Source organism: Austrofundulus limnaeus, unplaced genomic scaffold, assembly GCF_001266775.1.
Source record: "Austrofundulus limnaeus strain Quisiro unplaced genomic scaffold, Austrofundulus_limnaeus-1.0 Scaffold9, whole genome shotgun sequence".
Classification (NCBI taxonomy): Eukaryota; Metazoa; Chordata; class Actinopteri; order Cyprinodontiformes; family Rivulidae; genus Austrofundulus; species Austrofundulus limnaeus.
Window position 1 is genome coordinate 858,142 of NW_013952411.1, and position 12,184 is coordinate 870,325.

At 40.7% G+C, this 12,184-nt stretch overlaps 1 protein-coding gene across 3 annotated transcripts in view; it reads left to right on the top strand.

Annotated features, from left to right (window-relative positions):
* Positions 1 to 11,930, top strand: part of map3k20a (mitogen-activated protein kinase kinase kinase 20a) — a 30,711-nt gene extending 18,781 nt beyond the window's left edge. For all 3 annotated transcript variants that reach the window (XM_014001378.1, XM_014001381.1, XM_014001380.1), the window contains 12 exons: positions 61 to 135; positions 216 to 322; positions 2,301 to 2,436; positions 7,250 to 7,294; positions 7,384 to 7,414; positions 7,505 to 7,644; positions 7,746 to 7,808; positions 7,898 to 7,987; positions 9,729 to 9,845; positions 10,475 to 10,549; positions 10,639 to 10,783; positions 10,869 to 11,930. In XM_014001378.1, the coding sequence (XP_013856832.1) occupies positions 61 to 135; positions 216 to 322; positions 2,301 to 2,436; positions 7,250 to 7,294; positions 7,384 to 7,414; positions 7,505 to 7,644; positions 7,746 to 7,808; positions 7,898 to 7,987; positions 9,729 to 9,845; positions 10,475 to 10,549; positions 10,639 to 10,783; positions 10,869 to 11,569 (1,725 nt within the window). In that variant the 3' untranslated portion in view covers positions 11,570 to 11,930. The remainder of the gene's footprint in view (positions 1 to 60; positions 136 to 215; positions 323 to 2,300; positions 2,437 to 7,249; positions 7,295 to 7,383; positions 7,415 to 7,504; positions 7,645 to 7,745; positions 7,809 to 7,897; positions 7,988 to 9,728; positions 9,846 to 10,474; positions 10,550 to 10,638; positions 10,784 to 10,868) is intronic.
* Positions 11,931 to 12,184: the final 254 nt, after the last annotated feature.

Below are 12,184 nucleotides of genomic sequence, written 5' to 3' on the forward strand. Positions count from 1 at the left end.
CCTGTGTATATACTGTATATATATAAATTTCTGTTCTGTTCTGGGCTGGGTTTATTTCAGAGGTTAACCATCCCAAGTAGCTGTCCGTCCAGTTTTGCTGAGCTCATGAGAAAGTGCTGGAAAACAGAGCCAAAGGTGAGTCACTTTGTCATCTATCAGTATGTATGCTTTTATTCCATTTATACACCGAATCAATGTTTTTACTATCCATGTAGGAAAGGCCAATGTTCAGGCACATCCTGTCTACCCTGGAGTCCATGTCTAAAGACAGACAACTTCCTGAACAGTGCAACTCTTTCCTTCACAACAAGGCTGAATGGAGGTGATGTGATCAGCTTTTCTCCACAGCCTGTAAATGTGTTTATGATGCTTCCCCCCACCCCTTGCCAATATACTGCCTCAGTCTAAGATAATGTGCAACTGTTTTGAAAGAATGATGTGGAAATGTAGCTGATGGGGGCCACGGAGCACAAAAAAGAAACATGAGCTTGTGCATATAGATCCTTAATAATTACACTGATAGCTACATAAAGACATGAAAACCCCCGAAGAATGATCCATCTGGATATACTTCCTCTCTTTACCCATAAGACCCTAAAAATAATCACCATCTTTTTCAAGTAGAAGTGTTTAATTGGCCTGTATGAGCAGCTGGATGTTTGGTGATGTTCAGCACAGCCTGAGTCTCAGCTGTCACTTTATTCTCTGTCTGCCTCTCTGCGGGCCTCGTCTGTGCACCGAGTTCGGTGTTTTTTTTTTTTTTCTCAGAAGTTGTGCTTATGGCATCGTGTCCAGATAGTTATTTTTTTTACAGGTATTGCATGCTTGAGTGACTTTCTGAAAAGCAGAAAGTGAAACTGTGCACCACAGGAAAAACTAAATATGTCACTGACTTCTTGTGAAAAAAGTGACTTGTGGCTGATCGAAAGAGGATGAAGCCAAAACAGACACGACTGAGAGGTTTTATGTTCACTGGAGCAGAGAAATATGTAGCTTTTGGGATTTTTCTCAGGTTTCTTACACACACACACACACACACACACAAAAATACAACAAAATTTATTGTTTTTTTCCTTGTTCATTTTAGCTTATGGGGTTCCGCCTTTGGTTCCTTATGTAAAATATCAAACAATGACTAGAAGGTGCCATAAATTACAAAGAGTAGATCAGTTTCGAGGAAATGGTGGACCAGGAAAAGCAAGGCTTGACCTTCCTGTCAGGTTCACATGCATTTATGATTACCATGTTTTTTTTTTTTTTTTTTTTTTTTTTGGGACTACTCCATGCAGCTCCACCTGCTGGACAAAATGAACTTCCCAATAATGAAGGTTTTGATTTGTTCCTGTTATCCAGAGCCCCCATCAGCACATTGTACAACCATATTTTTTGTTGGTGTTGGATAATATATACAGTACTGTGCAAAAGTATTATAGTAATGCTGTATCCTGCTTCCAAAGCTTTTCCAATTTTTCTGGACTTTAAATGCTTTTGCCTCTTTATCTGTGTAGCCTATAGACCTGACCATGACAACATATAATGCAGTGTGTGCCTAAATTACGCAATAAGAACAAAATAAAATACAGCAGATGAGCAGACCTGAGGCGTGAGAACAGTTCCCTTCTACAGTCACCTTGTTGGTGCTATATTATTATTGTATACTGTCTTATTCTTGGTACTTTTAACGAATGTTACTAAAGGCATGAGAACAAATTGTGACTTTGTAACAACCTGCTTTCAACAAAGTTCTTAAAAATCTCATTGAAAACAGCTTTTTTGTTCAACTGTTGAACTGGTTTATTCTGTCCCTTTGAGGTTTTTTTTTTAATCTTTAAATGGCTCACAGGTCAAAGTTAAGTGTCTTCAAACCAAAAGAAAAAAAAGCCTCCTCTGAAAATGATCAGGGTCAAGAATGGGACAGAAAATAAAAGTAAAAGTTGCAAACGTCCAACGAAGTCATTTAAAAGAGCTTCAGAAAGCCTGAAGAAATAGTGCTCCAGTTTAAAACGAGAAGGTTTTAAAACCTTTTTACAGTACTGTATGTTTCTGCACATTTTCTTCTAAACATGAACTGTGTTCCTTTATAACAATAGTTCCTTATGTTTATTTCAACAACTTAACAAAAAACTAAATCAACAACTAATCAATCTTCTACTCATCAATAATGTATTAGTCAAATCTAATGAGTGAAATATTTGTACACAGTAGCTATTCTGACAAACTGAATAAAACAACCCGTCTGTAAAAACTGCAGCTGACACCAGTCCTGAATCGTAGCCGTTTGTTCTGCTGTTGTGTTGAAGGTGTGAGATTGAAGCGACTCTTGAGAGGCTGAAGAAGTTGGAGAGGGACCTCAGCACCAAAGAGCAGGAGCTGAAGGAGCGAGAGCGGCGGCTGAAGATGTGGGAGCGCAAACTCATCGACCAGTCCAACAGTCCGGTGAGTCCYTCGTCATCCCCGTCCTCCATCCTCAGGAAATACAGACTTGGGACGAATTTGTGAACCAGATAAAACTCATACATTCATGCAAACCCCACACAGGAAAGGCAACAGTCCTTAGCTTTGGATTCACCGTGCAGCCTAGAACAACATGGGCATCACATTTCTGATCGTTTTTTTTTTAAGTTTGTGCATTTTTCTTTTGTATTCATAAAGTGAGGTGTAACACCTTAAAAAATCACATAGATTGCTACATCACAGCCAACGTCTTCATTTGATTGGACTGGTGGATTACTTAGATACTATATTAGAATAATTCCCTGTGCATTTTTGTAACATTTCAGTTGTTTTATTTGTTCAAGTATAAAACCGAACTACATTATAAAGTTTACCTTTTCATTCCCTATTAAATATTTTTTAAGCACATGCCATGATGTGATAGAATGCACAGGCTTATACTGTATATCACTGYCTCACGTACAGAAACTAACAACACATAGTTTTATGGCTTGGATRTAAAATAGCAAAGATTTTATTTAGAATAAAACTTGATGGTTTAGAGAAKGGGTCTGAAACATGCAGCTCTTTGGTCTCTTTGCAGAGCCTCTTTAAAGCTTTGACTTTTGTGKTGTTTGTTTATACCCAAAACAGAAAAGGCTAACCTTAGCAGTTTTTCTGTCCAGCTGTTCACAACATATATTTGAAACTACTGATACAAGAAGTGAAACATGTTCATAGTAGTTTGTAGACCACTAAAATAACCACTTTTCAGCCTTACTGKATGATTGTTTTCCCCATCAAATACATCAGGAATTTTTTGGAATACCTTTATTACTGAGAAGAAATATGGTAAATATGGTAAATTCATTAGATAACAAACAACAAAGAAAAATGTCATCAAATTTGGTATAAACTATATATTTTTTCCTTTTTTACATGAATATGGTCTTTTTTATCCTGAAATGTAAGAATAATATTTAATGGACAAGGTGAGGGATGTCATCATAGAGACGGATGAAACTATGGTCTCTTTTGATGTCACATCCCTCTTTCCTGTTGATGAGGTGGTGGATGTGGTCGGTGTAAGATTAAAATCAGACACCACTCTTRGCAGCAGAACCACTCTTTCCACAGAACAACTGTGCCAACTTCTGAAACTGTGCCTGGAGTCAACCTACTTCACATACGGGGGGCAATATTATAGACAGAAACATGGGTGTGCTATGGGCTCCCCAGTTCCCCTATTGTTGCAAACCTGTGCATGGAGGAAGTGGAAAAGAGAGCTCTGATGTCCTTTACATGGACGCCACCGAGCCATTGGTTCAGATATGTTGACGACACCTGGGTTAAAATTAAATCCCAGGAAATCCAACATTTCACTGATCACATCAACTCTGTGGATGAATATATAAAGTTCACACGAGAGGATGTGAAAGATGGCAGGTTGGCGTTCCTGGAYTGTGAGGCCTCAGTTTTGGATGGAGGACGGTTDGAAACTGACGTATATCACAAACCCACCCACACAGACCAATATTTGCGTTTTGACTCCCACCACCCACTTGAACACAAGTTAGGAGTGATCAGGACTCTGTACCACAGAGCAGACAGTGTCCCTACAAACCCAGGAGCCAGGCAGAAAGAGAAATCACACACAAGACAGGCCCTGGAGCAGTGCGGTTATCCTGACTGGGCTTTTCTGAAAGCAGACAAGAAACTTAAACAGGATTCCAGCCAACAACCAGCTGGAAATGAAGACCCTAAACCCACACCCAGACCAGTCATCATCCCATATGCGGCGGGAGTTTCAGAGAAACTGAGACGTTTATTCTGTAAACATGATGTCCCAGTGGCTTTCAAACCCCAAAACATGTTACGACAAAGATTAGTTCACCCCACAGATCCAGTTCCCCAGCACAGAGTAATATAGTATATGCTGTTAAGTGTCAGGAGGACTGCGATCAGTCATACATTGGGGAAACAGAGCAGCCACTGTTCAAAAGAATGGTCCAGCACAGACGAGCTACATCATCAGRTCAGGATTCTGTAGTCTACACTCATCTACAGRCCAGCGGTCACTCTTTCAGGAATGAAGATGTTCTCATCCTTGATAGAGAGGAACGTTGGTTTGAGAGAGGAGTAAAGAAAGTAAAGGAAGTCCACCATTAAACAGAGGTGGAGGCCTTCGTGTCTAGTTGTCCCCCTCCTACAATGCTGCTATTACAAGTATGACTCCGCCCCCTGTGAGCAAAAGGTGTGAATCAGGGCCCCAAGGATAGTCAGATGATGGACCACATGACCCACTATGAACAATAGAGCCAATCAAGGCACTAACAACCTATTGTTAGGYTGATGGTCCTCTAATGCATGTGACCAACCTGTTTGTCCACCATGTGGAGGCAGTGCTTACAAGGCTGAGTTCACCTGAAACTCCTCAGACTGAAGAAGTCTCTTGGAGGAGAGATGAAACGTTTCATTAAGGAAGAACCCATCAAGGGCACCTTCTTAATTTTTTTCTTTTTTCTTTTTCTAACTGGATTACTGAGATGCATCAGGACATTAAATGATCAAATTCATTATAAATTTGTAGCTGTATAATGTCACTGCTTCTTGCTGGAATCCACCCCTTCAACAAACAAAGTGGCCCACAGGCCACCAGTTGATAGTCACAGTTGAATGTTTTGTGGCTCTGGACACATTTTATTAGTCAGTCAAGTGGAAGAAATGTCTTTTTAAGGTTACAGACCCCTGGTTTAAAGTGTCTCATCTTCTGTTTTTCACACGCAAAGCTAGTGAAATATTTTATTTTTAATCTTCCTTATCTTTTCATGCTCTCATCTCACTGATCTTTACTCTGAGAAACATTTGAGGGACACAGTGTGGSAACAGCAAATATTTCGTAGAGAGTTTTGATCATTTATTCTACTTTATGCACGATTGATGTGAAAAGACAACTGCTTGTTAAAGTCATGTAAATAATTTATCATTTTTGTTAATCGCACAACATCCTGTGCTTTTTATGCACGGTGCATTTTCGTTAAAAGCTGCGTGTCACACCAGAACCCAGTAATGATTTCTCAAATATATTTTAAAGCCCCCACCTGTGGATATTATGGATGTCATTTGCTGTAAGCCTAATGTTGGGGATGTATAGTGGCGTGCTGTGAAGAAACAGCCACAGGAGTCGGCTGCTTACAGAAGGCCAGGCTTTTATGATGAAGTGACATTTTGCTGACATTAAGATTGGCCAATTTGTTCTGGATGTGGTGGTGTGCAGTTGTTGAGACACAGTTTCTTACCAGGATGGAAAAGTACATGTTTTTATTCGTTTTTTCTTCTCCCCTCTGACTGACCTTGGTTCAAAACYGCAAAAAGGACCATGTTGTCAGCTTCTTTTTTAAAAATTTTTTCAAGAAAACTTTTCAAAGCAAGTTTTCGCTGAAGTATTTACAGAAATAAATTTTWCCAGAAACAATCTGCATCTATAGGCTGGTAACCCTCACCTGCTTCGTATGGGTTCTTTATCCATCCCCACTCACCATAACTCTAAGAGTTACAGCAGAGAAAACTGTAAAAACGTTGGTGTTCACTTGGATATTACGCTTCATCTGGGGAAGGACGTGCTTCTTTGAGCAAAGCCCATTAAATCGTCCCCTTTGCTTGTTATAATCAGTCTCATGAGGAAGTAATCCTCTGTTCTCCTGTGTTTCTGCTTGTTAGCGCTAATACTCACACATCATGTACATTCCTACACCATCAGGTCCCAGGCGCTGTTAGATTTAACACAACAAATAGACCAGATCCTCACCTTTGTTTGCATTTCGCCGAGCAAAATCCAGAAACCTCCAGACATCCTGAAACATTCAGCCTTGAAATGCAACGTTTCTTTCAGCTTCTTCCTAAATCAAAAAAACTTCTTGTAGGCGCCATACTGTTTTTTAAGAAATTAACAGTGTAATTTTAAATGAACTTGAATTTTTTTACATGTTTGAACAAAGACTACAAGATCAAGGCTGTTGCATGAGGTTAATGCTTGATGACCACAATCACTAATGGTTTATAATAGAAGACAGAACAAAGTGACTGATACCAGTTTCACTGTAAAATATGTTCAGTTAACAGTCTTTTCTTGTGACAACAACTTCTAAATCATTTTACAAGTCATCTGGTTACTCATCAACAAATTCCACATATGGGGTTAGAGCTCAGCTAAAGTCAATCTACAGATTTTTACAGATCCCAAATAAAGCAGCTCCTTCGAGAAACGTAGCTGCCYGTTTGTGAAATAAAACATTAAAATACTGGGACTAGTTCTTCTAACTCAAAACTCTCATTTTACTTTTTATTTAACAAATTCCACATTATCCTATTCATCTTGTGCTTTATTTTCACGTTTTGTAAACTTTTGTTCAGTAAATCGAAAGTAAAGTCAAAATAAAACATCCTCAGTCTGAAAAAGAGAGCGGAGAGTCATTTAAAACCTTTATGAAGAAAAAAAAACATCATGGCAAATGTCAATTCAAAAAAAAAGAAGAAAGAAACCTACAGACCATAATTACCAGAAACATGGCTAATCAGAGCCCGGCCCCCGCGCTGTTTGATTAGAAACATTCAGGCTCTTGAGCACGTTTTGTTGACGACCCCTGATGTTGACCATTAGGAGCGACTGTTCATAATTGAAGGGTGTAATAAGTGAAAGAAAAATGGTTTCGATTACTCAGAAGAGAAGAGCAGTTTTCATTTTTATAACATTTACTCAAAATCTGTGTAAGATAAAGACACAATATATTTATTCATCCTTCATTTCTTTTTTCAGTTGCTACCCACTCTTGACATATATACCTGGACTGAGGAGCATGTGGTCAGTATCTTTTTTATTCGTTAACAGTGATATACTAATTTTATTACCATGACTTGTAAAGCTAATTTGTTGTTTTTTCAACTCTGCAGTATTTCTGGATGCAGCACTTATTCGGTGCAGGTTTGTTCCTTTGTATTTTTCCCTGAGTAGTTGAGACTTTGTCCGTTTCAAACTCTTCCCTGACCTGAATGTTTCCACCTCTTGCATCAGGGAACGGTACATTCGACATGCAGCTTTACGCCAACCTGTTTAAAGAAAATCACATCACCGGGAAGAGGTTGCTGCTGCTCACAGACAACGACATGCGAGACATGGGGATCAAGTCCAAAGGCCACGTCATGCACCTGAAGGTTTGGGGACACGGATGATCCCACGTTCATTTGGATCGTCGTTCCGAGGTGATTGATAATTGTTACCAAGGTGAATTTAAAGAGATTTTCCTTTTCTGCAGGCGGAAATCGAGAAGCTAACCAACGATTACCTTGGTTTTCTCCACTTCCCACCTTTGCTCAAGGTACCGAGCTTCTTCCCTACCCTCGAGAAGTGCTTCTTTATTTGTTTTCTGCTTGTTTTTCATTTCGTTTCTCTTTTTTTTCATGAAAGGATGAGCTGGAGAAGGAGGTAGAACAGAGTAAAACTGTAAATCTGGAGTTGGTGTTTGGGTACCACTGGAAGCCGGGAACGGGAAAGTCTGTAAGTTTGCAAAAAAAAAAGAAAAAGACACACTTGACTTCGACATATTCTGCAGCTGTGAGCATCTGATGTGACTCCTTATTGGCTCTGTGAAACCAACAATTAATGAATGCCACAAAGAAACGCTGAGCCTACTTTGAACATTTCGGTAATGTTGGAGACTTTCTCAGCCCGCTTGCTTGTGGAAACTGCTTGTTCTGAAGAAGCACGGCGGCGGCGGCGGCTGTGAAACCGGCCATTGAGGGCTTCACTACACATGCATTAAACCAGACAAATAAACATTTCATTCTCAGCTTGTACTACATCCACCTCGACTTGCTCACAGMCCTTTGTTAGGGTTTAAAACTGTGGAGAAAGGGTTGCTCTTCACTTGCTGTTTGAATTTAATCAAAAATAGCCCATTTAGCCAGAAGTCATTTTCTTTTAAAAGGCAAACGTTATTTAATCTTTCAGCTGTTCATTGTCCCATCATAAATAGTCCTCTTTCAGTGTGTTCGGCAGGGCTGAAACGAGCCTGCTAATTGCCTCCCATTTCTTCTGACATGTGGTGGTTTAGTGGGTAGAAAACACAGCAGGGAGAAGGAAACAGGAGGCTGAGAAAATGAGAGCTAATTATTTTCCCCTGCCTGGTGTCAGGTTCCGTGTCAGCCTTGTTTTTACAAACTGGAAGGTTTTTTTGCACTAAATAAAACAAACCCGCACTGCATTTTTTTCCCCTCTTTGCCCCTCTTTGCTGGCGATGTCGTGGAAGCAGCTGCACTTCTCAAAGACAAAATGAGGGCCTGCGATTGTGCGGCCACCATCTGACAGCCACTGAGGGTCCCCTACTAATGAGGATATCACCGTGCAGCCAAGTGAAAGGTGCTGAATTATGTATGAGTTGTCATTAGACGCACTTGGGTCCTAGGCATCATTACCAGACATTGTTTCTGCTGGAGTGATTAGAGTAGCGCGGACCTGGGAGCCCCGGTGCGACCGTCCAGGGCCGACACCAGGCCAGCGCGGGGGCCACTGGTGTGTTTCTGAGCCAGAGGCTTGCTGAGGCTTCCTCTTTGAGCCGTTTCCAGCCCCCCGGGGACGATGAAGGAGAGGTCGAAGGCTCCACAGACGAGTGTGTCGGTGCCACTCCTCTGATGTCTCTCTCTGTGATCCCGACACAATGAAATGGCCTGTGCCACGAACCCAGCATGGCTAAGCAGTGACCTGTGGCTTTGTGGCCCACTTCTTTAGGATTGGAGGATTCATTACTGCGGTGTCAGCATTCTGTAYGCAGAAGAAGTGGGTTCGGCTCTGATTTGTGCCACTGGGTGTGATGTGTGTAGCAGTCCGCACATTAAATCAACCTGTACCAAAAAAATAACCTTGGATTGTTATAAAAATGCAATAAAATGTTARACTTACAGGAAAAAAACACACAATTGTAATTTGTCTCTTTATTATTTCTAATTATAATTCTGTTAAACGAGTAATTCTCACATCCTGTAAGCGTTACAACAAACTGCGTTTAAAATATAACCTGTCCTTGTTAATAAAACTCGGTTGTATTATGTGTGTCTCACTTTCAGAAACCTGCCACTGCCGTTAAACTACCTGTAGGTTGTGCTGTTGATTTATGTTCAAGACTGTGCAATTTTCTCCTSTCAGACATTTGCTTTTAGAAACTTTTTTTTTTCACGCATTCAAATTGTTTTTGATTGCAACAAGCATACAATATCTAACTATATCGTTTATTTCTTTCCAGGACTGCAAATGGAAAATGTACATGGAACTTGATGGAGATGAGATTGCTATAACCTACATCAAAGACGTCATCTTTAATGCCAACAGACAGGATGTGGAGACCCTGCGGATGACTAAGGTATAGTCAGAAAACAACAACTGCTTATTGCTTTCTTGTACCTTTTCTGTTCTTATTTTATGTATAGTGTAACTATTGTGCCCAGGATCTTGTAAGAAATTTTAAATATTAAGAGTCTTATGTTCAGATTAATTAAAGTTTCAACTAATTAAATGGAAAAAAAGCTTAATATGTTGGTTATAATTCTCTGTACACATAAGACTTGTCAAGCTGTGTGTCCTGACTAATAACTACTGGAGATAGGCACTAATCCTCTGCAACCATGCATGGAAAAGTGAGCATAGAAAAAGAATGACACCTAAAAATAAGCCTTAATTTTTTAAAACTGGCCGTGCAAAATACCACATGGCTCGCTGGTCTTTTGGTTGGAAACACTCAATGAGGCTACAATAGAAAAAAATGACTATTTTCTCACATTTTGAGTCACCAACTAGTTTCCAACAGTCGCAACCCGGTTACCTTAATTTTCCTTTCTTGCTTCTCAGCTTAAACACCAAATCAATCATTTAACTGGTGAATCCTTTCAGACGAGATAAAAACATGTCTTTGAGAACCAATAAAAAAGTGCAGTTGTCTTCAGTCTGAATGTAAATTCAATACAAGTGTCTTCCTGTGTTCTTATGTTGCAGCCTCCTTTTCTGATGGATAAGTGGATTGTTGGATTAAATCAGAACCAAAGAATAGACTACATAGTCAGTTATGAGGTGAGCCATAGAAGGGATAATGTAAAAGTACAATCCAACACTGTTTAAGGATTAAAGTTGTTCACTTTTTGTTTTTCTTAACTTTTCAGAACGATGTAAAGTCACCAAAAACGACTAAACACAGCTGCACGGTGACGTGGAGYCATGGTGGTGGACAAGACGAGATCAAGACCGTGGAGCTCGTCATCGAAGCAACACCMGATGATGTAGACCCCAGTGACAGCTCAAACTGTGGTAAATATGTTCTCTTTTTGTTAGTGCATTGCCTTTTTCAAAACGGATCAAATGTGTAATTTACGATGCACGTTCTTTGTTGAAGACATCGACCCGACGTGGATGCATAACGTAAGGCAGAGRCACATGATAACCCAGAAGCCCCAGCAGAAGACTGCTCCCCTGACGAGCTCCGAGGCCCGCACTCTGCCTCAGTTCCTCTCGGCGCACGAGAGCCAAGCGTCTTCTTACGCTGCAGCTGTGCGCCGCTCTCCAAACCACCTCCGCCCGTCTCCCTGGAACAACTCTCGCAGCTCCTCGCCAACCGCCAGCCTCACGGCCAAACTCTCGCCGCTGAGCCTGGGGTCGAAAGGCAGCAGCCCCTCCAGCACCACGTCGGAGAGCAACTCGGARCGAGAGCGGCCACGCAGCGCCGGGGCGGCGGCGCACGAGCACCACAGAAACAGCATCACGTCGGCTTGGGGAGGGGGGCASGGTAGGGGYCACGCGTGGACAAATAACAGAGGAAGCAACAATCATTATAAGTCCAGCAGATCCCCGCGGCAGCCGGGGAGGCCGCGATCCAACAGTTACTGTGTCACATTACAGAACCGCCCACCAATGATACCGGGTATATTGTCAGTGACAGGAAACCCCAGCGAGGAAAAAGAGGGGGGCAAAGTCAACGACGGAGGGTGGATCAAAGTGGAGCGTCAGAAAAGATTACCTCGTCAGGACAATAAACAGGTCAGAGGGCGAGCGAGGAGAGAGGGCAGGGGAGGGCGTGGTGCTGGTGGAAGAACATAATGTGGGCCACACAAAGAGATGACAGCTTCTTATAAACTCGACTCGCTCTGAAAAGGTTTTACATATGATTCATATCCACTGACGTGCTCGTAACCAAACTACATGCTGCAAAAAATCATAATCATGTCTGTAATGTGTTGGAGACACTGCCAAGTGCTTTTTCTTTTGCTGTTTTTTTAGAATATTAAAATGCTCCGGCTTTATTTATTAATAATATAACTATAAAAATTCAATAAAAAACTGCTACTTTTTTATTCTTTATGCACTAACGAGAGATCATGTACAAATGCTATTTGTCACTGTAATTCCTCACAGATACCARCATACAAACAAGATGAAATAAATTTGAAGTTTCAGAGTTTCTTCTGTGGTTTTGTTTTCTCTCATCCTTTCTGCACATGTGTTTATCAGAAATATAGCTATCGATATATGCTTCAAATAATGTTCTGTGCCTGCAGCTTACAGGGAAAATGACACTCAAGTTTTGCCTCATTGCACTTCATTTTGCCTTTCTTGTGTATATACTCGAATTTAATCAGTTTACCAAAGGAAAAAAAATCTTCCTGTTTCATCACCCTTTATGTATGTATGTATATATATATATATATATATATA